Source organism: Pogona vitticeps, chromosome 11 (genome assembly GCF_051106095.1).
Source record: "Pogona vitticeps strain Pit_001003342236 chromosome 11, PviZW2.1, whole genome shotgun sequence".
Classification (NCBI taxonomy): domain Eukaryota; kingdom Metazoa; phylum Chordata; class Lepidosauria; order Squamata; family Agamidae; genus Pogona; species Pogona vitticeps.
Genome location: NC_135793.1, coordinates 14,969,919 through 14,983,590, shown reverse-complemented (window position 1 = coordinate 14,983,590; position 13,672 = coordinate 14,969,919). Strand labels below are relative to the sequence as shown.

Here is a 13,672-nt window from a genome sequence, read left to right as displayed (position 1 = left end):
TTGAGGAAGAATTTCTAAATTGGTCACCAGCTGATCATATGACTCATCTAATGAAGACAGGATAATAAATGCTTCTTGTATTTCTGTAAATGTGATGTTCTTTTCTCGTAAGTCCATCAACATTGACTTCATTGCCTCTAAATGTTGAAGCATACACCCTCCAGCTTGCAGTCTAGTTCGGAAAAGTTTTCTGGCAATTTGAATCTGGCTTCCAACGTTATCTCTTACGAAGAGTCTCCTTAAATCCTCCCATGCCTGCTTTGCTGAGTTTTGGCCTCTCAGGTGGATAAGAAGACGGTCTTCTAGAGTTAACCCAATAATAGCCAGAGCTTTAAAATTTAGTGCTCTTTTTTCTTCATCTAGGACTGCTGGGGGATTTTCTACAATGTCCCACAATGCTTCCTTTTGTAACAGCAACTGTACCTTCTGCTGCCAAGTTGCATAATTCTCCCCATTCAACTTTTTTATGCACAGTCCAGCCATAGACATTTCGTTGGCCATTTTTACCACAGACTGTAGACCACACTACTTGGCTCTCTCTGGTCAGCAGTTTCTTCAATAACTTCTTAAATTTATACCTGGATGCAGTCTGGTGCGCTGTCTGGGCCCATAACCAATTGACAGAGGTGCTGCGTTACCAGACTACGCCAGGGGGCGTAATGGTGAAGTGAACTGCCCAGAGATGAAACCAAACAGACACTGTTGTAGTGTTGAAAATATTATTTACATTAAAGTCCATATATACAGGGTAAATACAGCTTCTCTTGGTCTTTATACAGTCCTGGTCATTCACAGTAGTTCTTCAGTTAGCAATGGTAAATTACAGTTTCAGTAACTAAATATTGTTACCAATGTAAATAGTCCAGCATCCACGAAGTCTTCTCCTCTCACCACGGAGATAGTCTTCTCCCAGGATCTTCTCCTTGCAATATGGCAAGTCTTCATCCAGCGATGCAGTAAATACAGTTCTCAGCAACACGATCACCAGCAACACAACAACCAACTACCCAACAGTTTGTCTCTGCAAGCTTGGCTAGTTTTATTCTTGGATGAACCAATCAACTTGGTTGTCACACAGCTGCCTCAATTAACTCAGCTGTGTTCCTTTGTAACATGTTGCTCTCTAAATCCTGATCCTGTTACAACTTATTCACTGAATTGCAATGAACAATTCCCTAGGTTGACTTTGAGACCTGGCAATGATGAGCTATGCCAGACCTGCATAACTGGTACTTTTAGGGACACTAGTGGATAGATTAATGGATTACTGATTAAGACATCTTTAATTGGATCGGGTCATTAACATGGATAATATCCTCTCATATTCTGAAATCTGAGCATATATACAGTGTAGACCTTTGTACTGAAACAATTGGCTCTGTCTTTGAAGACTTGGGGGAGTATCCAAAGTGTACTGCAATACAGTAAGTCTAAATTCACAATAATTGATCCTAATGATAAAAGGCATCGGTGATTAGGAGCAAGTTAAATAGGAAACCAGTAAGTGATGCTAACCTATAATAGAGTGAACATTTTGCACAACCATCTTGATCGCCATCTAAAGAAGCCAGCCTTGAGCATTTCTTTTGCATTGGGGACTAACCCACTTTTTTTGCATGACCTGCAAGTGCCTGCATCCTTTGGAACATTAAACTGTTCCTTTGGATCTCATTTTGTCTACTCTCGGTTGGGTTCTGCCAGATGGGTATCCCTCCGATTAGCTTTCCCTGCCAGCCTGAGTTCTCATACCAGAAAAGAACACAGTACAGATAGAACTTTTTGTGCTTTTAAGATCCACCAAGCAGCTTTGCTTTCTCTGAAGTTGGATGCAGATTAAAAGAGGGAGTGATGCTTCTATTTTTTTCCTCAGGAGAAGGCCCTCAAGTGCATGAATGTGCTGGAAGAAGAACAAAGGGAATAATAGAACACTAATGGTTGCCAGTGGATTCTCTTCAGGGATGAGAATTGCCTTCTGTCTGTCTCTTAGTTTTATTAGCAAAAATGATTATAACACTGGAGCTTTCTACGTGTGGCAAAAAACCACTTAATGCTATTATATGTGGCAGGCAGGACTGCTGAATTATCCCACTTCCCAGACCATGGATAAAGCTATGCTGTATAGTTAATGAGGAGTGTGAATTTGACTATTATTTACTCCAAAAGCACAAGCTAAAGAACTTGGAATGACAGTGTAGTGTCGTGGTTATAGTGTTGTATTGGAACATGGGAGATGAAGATGTTGGTCCTAACCAAGCAAGGACCATCAAAGGGTGGCCTTGACTTCCAGCCTGATGAGTTTGACAGGATGTTTTGCTTTTCTTTTTTAACTGAGGAAACAGTGGAGAGAAGATTCATATACGCCGCCTTCAGTTCATTAGAGAAAAGGCAGAATACAAATGTAGCTACCCTACTACTCCTAGTAATAATACTATTTTCAAGTGTATTAATGTGTAATAATATATTGAAGGAAATCCTTAGCCAGTCTAAGTTACAGAAATACTTGCTTACTGTCCTGGAGATGTTAACGATGGGAAAATGGATGTTATGGAACTAGAACAATGTTTGAAAGGAGATATAGAACCAGTTTTGAGGAACCGTAACCTGACTTATAATTTGACAGAACGATTCTCGTTCCCATTCATAGTGCGTTGCTTCCAATATATTGTGCTCATGCCTTGTTGCCTTGTGAAAAAAGTTCCGGGGCAGTGAGCCTGCTTGGCTGATAGTTGCATTGTGTGGAAGCCCTACGTTGAAAACATTCCATTCTGCAAAGCCTTACAAGCAGTAACTGTATTCCCAAGGGACTGCTCTTCTGTATGCCAGTAGTCATTGTAAAAATTATTTATTAACCTTAAAAAAAGGATACAGTTGTTGTCAAATTATACTGACTATATTGAATATTTCTCTAAAAGAGGGAAAATTGATCTTATATTTCTATTCCATTCTTTAAAACATTCACTTTCTCTCCTTTCCTTCCAGCTTTTTTTGCTGTTCAGTTGGACAACTCCCTAGCCATTCTGGAAATGGACTTGCTTTCCGGGACCTACCTCTTGGCAGTCTTATTAGCCTGCATTGTGTTCCAGTCTGGTGCTCAGGAGAAGAATTATACAGTGCGAGAGGAGCTGCCAGAAAATGTCCTAATTGGCAATTTGCTTAAAGACCTCAACTTGACTCTGGACCCAGATGTGCCTCTTTCATCGCCTCTCCAGTTCAAACTTGTGTACAAGACGGGGGATGTTCCGCTGGTCCGTGTGGAGGAGAATACTGGAGAAATATTCACCACAGCTAACCGCATTGATCGGGAGAAACTTTGTTCTGGCATTTTTAGTGAGAATCGTTGTTTTTATGAGGTGGAAGTTGCTGTCCTGCCTGATGAAGTTTTCAGACTGGTCAAGATTCGGTTTCTGATTGAGGATATAAATGACAACGCCCCTCTTTTTCCATCAACGGTCATTAATATCTCCATCCCTGAGAACACGGCTGTCAACTCTCGTTATTCTGTCCCATCTGCGATCGATCCAGACATTGGAGTGAACGGCATTCAGCATTATGAACTCCTTAAGGTGAATGATGGTCCTTTCCCTAAATTATTAATTTCATTCCTCCCCCTTTTGCCTTTGTCTTGCTTTTTCTTTCCTTTAAAAGTGTATTGTAAAAAATTATCTCAAGGTGATGGAGTCATGTGAAAAAGAAAGTACAGCCTCTTTGAATTCTGTGGTATTATGTATCAGGACATAATAAAAATCATCTGGTCTTTATCAGGTCTGAAAATTAGTTAAATATCACCTCAGATAAACAATACATGGCAGATTACACCGTGTCATGATAAAGACCTTTTATTATGTCCATGACTTTTATTATGTCCTGATATGTAAAACCATAGAATTCAAAGAGGGTGTCCTTTCTTTTTCACATGGATGTATATTTGAAGAACTGGACGTATCCATGATAGCTCTGCACTGAAATAACAGCTAGTTTGCAAGGTGCTGCCATGTTGTTTTTTGCTGTTTTTGTTTTTGTTCTTCTTCTTGTTTGGTTTTTCTTTTTGTCTAGATACTATATCAAGAAAACAGTGACGAAGAAGGGAGTTAAAAGGCACAATTTATCTGTTTCCTTGGTGAACCTTCTTTTTGTGTTTAGCTGTTTATGTGAGAAGGCAACACATGTCTGAAAAAATGAAGTGTAGGAGGCAAAGGAGGAGTGGGGTGGTCTGGAGGAGAGCGACACAAACACATCCTCACCATTCATTTACATTGTAGTTTTCAGTGTGTGATTTGAATGCAAACTACACCCCGTTTCCCAACATGACAATTTCCATATCTTTTGTTCTGTGATAGTTTTAAAAGGTGGGGAAACCTGTTGCCAATTTGTGCAGCTTCCTCCATTTTGGTACTAGTTCCTTTAGACTTGGTAAGCTGTTGGTGCCTTAAGAAATGCAAGGTTTAGACATTTTTCAAAATTCACAGGATTTTTTGTCTGTCAAACAGAAGCAGGCTGTAGGCATGTATTTAGTGAATGTGACCGGTAGCTCTGGCAGTGAAGCATATGAAAATGAGCAAGGCAGGTGGAATAGAGATACACACTGAAGCAAATTAACATTCCCAGAAAGGCAGAGAAGAAGCCCTCTCTGTTTGACTGGCTCAGTGAGACAGCTTTGATAATGCTTGGGTAGGTTAATAGTAAAGGCAAATGAAAAGTTATTCACACACACAAAAAGCAACAGCCCATTCTTTAGAAACAAGCAGACCGTTTGACAAATAACCGTGAGGTTTGCTGGGTGGGTCAGTTGGCAGAACAGTTTCTTTGTCTATCTTTCTTTCCTGGGACAAAACATCTGAAATATAAACAGACACATGGTGATATTCAGGAAAAAAGCAAAAGGCACAGTGTGGCAGAGAAAACCTGAGGTTGCTATAGGAAACAAAGATGGCTCACTAAGGTCAAAATGATATATCTGCTACTTTTGCTTATGGTTTCCTCACTGATTTTCAGCATATGGAGAAGCAAATGAGTGATTTCTAAAAGTGTGGACGGTGCAGGCAGATGTTCCAGATGTTAAACTACAATTCCAAGCATTCTTTGTCCTTAGCTATAACAATTAGAACTTGTGGGAGGTGTTATCCAGCAACTTCTGGAGGGTCACACTTTGTCCAGCCCCGGCGTTGGTGGCATTTTTTTCTCCAATTCTAAAAATTCTGCAGGAGAGGAAGTGCTGAGGAACATGTACAACTAACTGTTTCTCCATCAGAATTGCCCCATTTCATATCAATGAAATGAACATTTGCAAAGCTGGCTAGGACATCCAAGTCAAAAATTCTGCTCTGTCTCAGTGGAGTCTAGTGGCTACAATGAGACCTCTTCAGTTGTACTGTACTCCGATTCTACAGGCGCTATCCAAAGTGCTGAACTTGTTTTGATGATAATGTTATGTACTTTGGGTAGCTTGTGTATGTTTGACACTAAATTCTGAAATAGATTTATCTCCCCACCGATAGTGCTCAGTGTAGCTGATGGCTGTTGGAAGTGATGGGTGGTTGTGCGTCCATTGTGAAGAGCAGCACATCATTCCTGTCGTGTGCTACCTGATTTTTCATGTGAACATGTTGGAAGATGAACTTTTTTTTTATTTTAATGAAAACCAGAAGATGTGCCATTTAAGATCAATGAACCATATTCCTTCTTGGCATCTGTGGAACTTGTCCCTTTATAGGTGAAGTGAATGGAAGAGTTTACCTAAATGTTTTGTGCGTAAAGGCATATGACCTTTATATGATTTCTGCTTGTAGTTTATCATCCTCAGGATAATCATGCATAGACCTCTTGATTTGTCGGTATCCTTGAGTTGATCAGTGAGTGTGTGACCACATAGACATTTGTCCTACATTGACACAAAGTTCTCTATACTCCACCTTGGCATTTAAATCATGAAAAAAAATTATCATGGCAAGATGCATTCCTTCCCCCTTACCATTTTCTTCCATCATCACCACCCTCTTACCCACCATTTTTATTGGCATTCCAGTACTTTTGCAGGTGAAAAAACACTTAACTAACAAGACATGGTGAGTATTTCAATTAGTGCTGAGTCAGTCAGTGCTGCAGCAGTAAACTAGGAAATTTTTTAAAATGCAGTTTAGAAATTTAATTGCAGTGTAGTCCGTACCTTTCAGAGCAAAATACAGTGGTGCCTTGCTTGACGACGTTAATTCATTCCAGCGAAATCGCTGTAGAGCGAAAATGTCAAGTGAAATAAAAAAGCCCATTGAAATGCATTGAAAACCGTTCATTGCGTTCCAATGGGCTGAATACCTGCTCATCCAGCGAAGATCCTCCATACGACGGCCATTTTCGGGTGCTTGTTAAGCGAAATGCCTCCTAAAAACAGCAGTGAGCTATTTTGAGCAGCTGGCGGCCATTTTGAAAACCCGACAATCAGCTGTTTTGATCGTCGTAATGCAAAGAATCGGTTCCCGAAGCAGGGAACCGATCATCGCAAAGCGAAAAAACCCCATTAAAACATTGTTTTGCGATTGCGATTGCAAAAACATCATCGTGAAGTGGATTCGTCATTATACGGGATAATCGTTAAGCGGGGCATGACTGTATAGACAAAACAAGTAGGGTTTGCACCCACACTATACCCCACTCTGTGCATCATCAGTGATGCCAGCTGGACATGCTCAGCAACTGGATATAGCTAATCACACAGGCTAACAGCAAGACAGGAAACAGCTGTTGGCTGAACAAAATGTGCCACATATTCATGCATAAGAATGGACCTAGTTGTGGTTAGTGCTAATGTTGTTTAATTGATGGAACAAATACAGAAATATAAATATAGAACTATAAAGATAATTGAGCAAATGTACAGGAGTGATAAAGTATCTCATGCCTGTAGGGTTTCTACTACAGAATCAATGAAAGGGCATACTTGTTACTTTGGGAATGAACATAATGTAGCTTTTGTGTAGGGATGTGACAAGTACTCATAAATTTCTAGTTCTTGGTGATTTTGTGAGGATGCTGAAATTCCTCATGAAATCCCACTGCAACACCAATATTTCCCAGCTTCCCAAAAAGAATGAGAACTGGTTTCGCTTCCCCTTGTACATATCTACAGATGCACATATCTACGTACCATTATTCAGTATTTTTCATTTATATGTTTATTTCAAATACATTAGGCCCCCATTATCCATGGGATCAGTATTCACTGATTCACTTATCCACAGTCTGATAATATTAAAACTATTAGAAGGGGAAAATATCCAGAAAAAGTATTTTCAGATGTATTACCAGAAGCAATCACTAGAGGGAGCTGGAGACTACAGTGAAAAATACATAGCATGGTGTGTGGTGATCTCTTGTGGCTAATTCTGGTAATGCATGTAGAAATATTTTTTTCTGTTTTTTTCCCCTTTTATCATGCTATGTATGTACAGTTCTTATATAGGGTCCAACCTAGTGACATGCAATACTCTGGACAGTTAACAACAAATATAAGAAATTCTATCCTCCTGAGCCAGATATCCCACAATAAACTACCATCAGACAGAGCAGCAAAAATTAAACCAGTGACAACAAACAAAAATTATGGCAGAACAGATGGCCCAAATCTGTAGCTACCACAAGTGGAGGCTCTCCTTAAATACTTCTGAATTAATTAATTAATTAAAATATTTTACCCCACCTTTCTCCTTTAAAGGACCCAAGATGACTTACATAATTTAAAGACAATATTAGAGCTGACAACAAAAAAGTATAGAAATATAAAGAAGGATCAAACAAATACCACACAAAAAACATAAGAAACACCAAAATATATTCAAAGCAGTAACATATAATAATCTGTTTAAAAACCCCACTCAAGCAGCCAGTCGTTTGGGGAAAGCCTGCCTGAAGAGAAAGCTCTTTGGATGCTTGCAGAATGATAGCCAAGATGGAGCCAGCCTGGCCTCTTGTGGTAGGGAGTTCCAGAGTCTGGGCGCAGCACCAAAAAAAAGCCCTTTAACATGTCCCCACTAGACATGGGATATTCACATTTGTCTCCCCTGGGAGATGGATACACATAGCAGCACCACAGGTGCCTGGGCTGTTTGGATCCTCCCCCCAGAACTGTCTGCTTACTGCTCACAGTATGGCACAAATGGCCGTCATTGCCTGCATCACACCAATTGCAGAAGTAGTCCAGCCGGTACTTCCCCACATCCCTGCAGAGCTGACCGCTCCAGTGAGAAGGTGGGATGACGAGTCTCCCCGCTCAGCTGCTGAATGGTCAGCAGGGCAGAGAGGCACGGGAGCACCAGCCGAACTACTTCCACGATTGGTGTGACATGAACAATTGCTGTCCGCGTTGCACAGTGAGTGGTAAGTGGACCAGCCAATTCTCGGGGGGAGGGGGGAGGTCCAAATGGCCCAGGCCGATATTCGTATTTGTCTCCCCTTGGATCAGTGAGGTAGTGTACTACCCAACAGAGCTCTGCTTGTGGGTTTACTGCTTCACTGATTATCTTGCTGCTAAATGCCTTTTCATCAGTTTCTTGGCCAGTTAGGTTCTGATCTGATGGATCTTTCGTCCATCTGTTCTCCAGCCATCTCCTAACTAACTTCATAGTCCAAAGCTGCTCCATGAAGTAGGTGAAAGATCAGGATCTGAAGCAGACGGAGCGTTTGGGAGCTATTGTGTCGACTACCTGGGTCACTTTGTCATGCCATCTGATGACCTGAGATTCAATTGACCAACAAGGTCAATTGTATACCCTCCCAAGGCCTCCTGAAAACCCTCAGGCTCAAGAAGCCTTCAAGGGTGGACCATTCTCACAGGTCTAGTCTCCCTGTGGTGGGAGGCTGCCACAACCAGGCTAAATTACAGATGGAAATGATGTGACCATGACAAAGAAAAAGTCATGTCCCTCACCCTCAAATCATGACCTCCTTGTCCTGTCGAGAACTCCACGTCCAGAGTGCGTCCTGTTCTGTGTGTGTGGTACTGATCATAGGTCATACACATGGGAATCATGGACTCCTTGAATTCCCAGGTGGCCCTGGACAACTCTTATCTTGGCATGAACATTGAAGTCCCCCAGGGAGCAGTAATCTGGGAGACCTCAATGTCGCAGCCATGACAAACTCTGTCAGCCTTGGTAGGAAGAGCACTGGGTTGTGGGAAAAGTGGTTCACCAGTGCTGTCCGAAATCTTTACAGCTTAATGTGCTTATCCAGATTAATCATGCATGGAAAAAGATGTCATTTTGTGCAGGAATTATGATAATCTTATAAAACTTGGTATTCCCCCCCCCCCCAAAAAAATGACTATGATAGTCCTGAAAAATCTCTGCAATTTCTCTGAGGTAGGGAATAATTTTCCACAAAGAAATCTCTTTAATAGAAGAAAAGTATGATTCCCCCCCATCTCTCTCTAATTAACATTAAGAACTTGTGAAGCTCACATCCCTACTTTTGTTACTTACAAATAATAGCAAGAAACTTCCCCGATCATAGCCCTTGCTTGCATGCAAAGAAACTGCCTAGTGGAGGCACTACTGGCTCTATAAGCTTTTACTACTGAGAGGCTGTCAGGAGGGTTTGGCAGAGCCTCGAGAAAAGAAAGTTAATAAAGGAAGATTGGAAATGAATTGCATGGATTTTATTTATTCATTTTTTTGAGATTTACCACAAATAGGTCATTGCAAATGATTTATTTAAAATGATGCATGCTGAGGCACCATTGGTTGAAAGAATCCAATTCATTTGAATGGTCTGTGATGAGGCAAAGAGAAAGAGCAGGATAAAATTATTAAAGACCTGGTTGATACAAGCTAAAGATGAGCAAACATTGCTTTTACATACAAATTGCAAGAATAAATGCTTCCAGAAAGGAGTTTGTTCTTGGTTCTGTTTAATAAAAAAGAAGGAAGTACTGTACTATTTGTGAGGATTCTAGAATAGCTGAAGTCATCATCATTATCAAAATCCTTGTCATTTTAAGAACAAAATATCTGACTTTTATCAAAGGAAACAAAATACAGGTATGTGGCTTTGAGCTTTTAGGAGTCATAGAGGCTTTGTCCTAAAATGTAGAGGGGAGATGGAACATATGAAAACCACTCATTAAAGTTGCTTTGTGCTAGCCTGTTATTTTCACTGAGGATAGCATTAAATATAGCAGAATATTCCATTCTTTTTCTTTCCATATCATTCACTCATTAGGACAACATGTATATGTTTGTACATTTGAAAGTGATACATATGAAAAAAGGAGATTATCTACTTAGGAAGACTTTCCACATGAGCCAAGAACTGAATTTCCCCAAATTATAATTTGTATGGAGAGCAAGTGAAAAAGTGTTTGATTAAGGAATCAAGACCATTTAGGAGATACAAAAAAAATTAAACTTTGTTAGAGGAACTTAATTAAAGATGGGACGGTTACTTGTAATATTGGTTACATCCTTGGAAAAGAGGTGAAAGGAGACAGGGAGAAAAGAAGTTGAGTCTTTTAATTGTTGTAAGCCGCCCAGACACCTTTGGGTAGAGTGGGCAGCATATAAGTTAAATAAATAAAGAAATAAGTCATCCATATGACTTATCAGTCTGTACCAAGGAAGGGATAGAACAAATAGGCCAGGGGAAATACAGAAGTGTCTTAATAATCTGTCTTCGATACTACTGCACCCTGTAGGCACATTGTTCTGGTGAAAAGCATTGTGGCAGCATTCTCACTTTGACGAGTATTTTCAGATAAAATACAGGATGCCGATGCCTCCTTCTGGATTTAATACTTGAGTTTGTGGATGGGAAGTTAATGGTGCAGATTTGTTTCCTTTGAATTTTAGTTTCTTTGTGACCTTGGGTTTGGGTTGAGAACAGTGAATGTTGGAGGTAAAAAAAGGATAAACTATCACTTTAGTTTTTCTTCCAACAATCTCAACAACGAAAGAGGTTGCTTTTTTAAAAATGAACAGGATCTCTTTATGCAAATGATTCCATCCAATGCTTCTCCTTTTTAAAAGTCCACATAATAAGGCAGTAGCTCTTGGCGTTTCTGTTTTGTGGGCTACTGCCCACTTCAGTTGCTATTGCCATTGAGGTACTGTAGTAACTGTCAACCTTCAGCTTCCATCTATCACCGGATGCATCTGGTGAAGTGGGATGTGGTTCAAGGTAGGTTTCTGCCAAATAAAACCTGTTTGTTTTTAAATCGTTACAGTTCCTCATTGATAATACTGCTCCTCCCACCCCCACCCTGAATAGCCACAGTTTTGATAGCCAGTGAAGTCCACTGCCCTTTCTAGCATCCACGAACTACTACTGCTTGCATGTGCACTGTATTCACACCAAGTGTGCCACAAACCCAGTGAGATCTGTACTGGACCTGACTTGGCGCCTTTGTCTACGTTTAGCAAACAGTGAACTTTTCAACTCATTAACATAATCAATGCTTTGTACTGCAGCCAATTCTGTTCCCAGGCCTTTCCAAATTTTCAACGTTTTCCTTCCTTTCTCCTTTTTCAACCTGTTTAACTGTATTTGCTGATGCCTGTTTGAGGCCAGTACCTTAAGATTTTCTTGGTTTTATTGTTTTTAAATTTTGTAATGCCGCCTAGAGTAGACTGTCTGTCTAGATGCGGGGGTATAAATATAAACAAACAAACAAATAAACAAACAAATAAATAAATAAATAAAGAAAGAAAGAAAGAAAGAAAGAAAGAAAGAAAGAAAGAAAGAAAGAAAGAAAGAAGGCACATGCTTCCATCACCTTCATAAAGGCATGCTATAGCCTTGTTTTAAAACGACGTAAGTAATATAAAGTTTAAAAATAGGGCATAATTATAGGATAAAGACATGTTCAGCCTTTTTTAAATAGTTTAACTAATCATATTAAATGAAAGATAGAAGAAAAATGTCCACTATCAGTATAGCTTTATCTAGAGATGTGACAAATTCTTTTATTCTTTCTTTTAATACTGTGCGGTCAGCTGCCTTGGGTGCAATAGGAGAAAAGTGGCATATAAATGAATGAATGAATGAATGAATAATTTACGTAACTGCTTATTCTGTACAAAAAGCTGTCTTGGCACAGTGAGGTGGCTTGTCAAGAAATCAGTGATCTTTAAAATATTTCTCATCTCCAGTACAAGAACAAGGCAAGGAATACCACCCCACTGCCTGGTTGATCTTTCTACAATTTACGTATAATGTGTTTGCGCAAAATTAGTGTCTGTCCTCGTGAAATAAAATACCCGTTCACAAGAAGCACAGAAGATACAAACTATCTGATGCTTCTCACTTTTAGAAATCCATAAAGTAAGGGGAATAATTGTCCTTTTGAATAATTGTAGAATTTGATTGTGTACGCACATACACACACACACACGCACAATTTCACAAGTACAGTCATGTTCTGAAAATATCTTGGTTTGTTTGTTTGTTTTTTTGCAAGTGAGGAGAAATTTAGTGCATAAGAATGAAATAAGCAAGAATTTACTTCCCTAATTATATCTGTTATCATCATATGATTTTATCCATACTATGTTTTTATGAGTCATATGTCATCCCAGAAATGTTGAAATATAACAGATTTTCTTTTTCTTTTTTTGGGACCCCAGCTAGCTTCCTGCCCTCCACCCTGTGATAAGAATATGTGGAATGAGTGATTACTGTATGTGATGGGAATACTAGCTTAGGTGTATGTGTGTGTTTTTGAAGAATAATTTGCTCCTAACCTTTAGCTATCATGGCTAAATGGAGTGTCCTTCTATCATTGACCACATTTCAGAACTGCAGCTGCCAGAAATAAGGAAGAGCCATCTGGGATGGATCCTGCAGACTGCTTTTGAAGTTTTAGTGTTGTACTGGTGGATTTTGGTCAGGAATTATAAGCATTTTTACATTTTTATATCCCTAGTATGTGTGTGTTGTGAAGATGCATACAAACGACAGGGTATATTCGATGAAATGAAACATGATTTCCATTTTTATCTCCTTCAGATCTCGTTCTTTTTCAAAATGCTTCTCTTTTAATTATGACTTTCCGTACTGTGCCAGTTGGGATGGGTCTATAGTTGCAAACCACAAATTGTATTACATCATTTGTGGTGTGTTCAAATTATCTTTCACCAGAATTTAACTTACTGTAAGGAGCTCCCCGCTCTTAATTCACGGTTTTTCCTTTATAGCAAATTGTTGTGTGGAGGATAAGTGCTGGCATGAAGATTCTTATGTGCAAAAGTGACACATTTTTATGCTCTGCACCCATCACACCCACAGATAATGTGACAAAAAGAAACAAATAAAATAACTGGATAATTTATTATAGTGATTGAATTGCTCTTTATAATATACCCGTATGCCATTTCCGAGGGAAGAGTGTCGAATATAGAAAGCTGAGTAGTTTGATAGTGGTTCTTACTTCCTAACTGTCATGCATGTAACATTACGGTGGTATTGTGAAATTTTCAAATAAGGTTTTCAGTAGCTGTGATGTAGCACTTGTGCAACTGTTCGCTGGACCCTGCGAGGTTGAATAAGGCAGGGAATCTTGTTCCTACTTACTGGGAGTTGTTCTATTAAACATGATGGGGCTTACATCTGAACAGATATATTTAGGTTGGCATACTTATGTAGATCCTGGAAAATATTCTGTTCTCACAATAACCCCCAGAATCCTTGA

The 13,672-nt window shown here is 39.6% G+C and overlaps 1 protein-coding gene across 5 annotated transcripts in view; it reads left to right on the top strand.

Moving 5' to 3' along the window:
- LOC110082622 (protocadherin-11 X-linked) overlaps positions 1 to 13,672 on the top strand; it is a 986,147-nt gene that overhangs the window by 130,922 nt on the left and 841,553 nt on the right. For all 5 annotated transcript variants that reach the window (XM_020800277.3, XM_078380635.1, XM_078380634.1 and 2 more), the window contains one exon: positions 2,980 to 3,563. In XM_020800277.3, coding sequence (XP_020655936.1) covers positions 3,024 to 3,563 — 540 coding nt within the window. In that variant the 5' untranslated portion in view covers positions 2,980 to 3,023. The remainder of the gene's footprint in view (positions 1 to 2,979; positions 3,564 to 13,672) is intronic.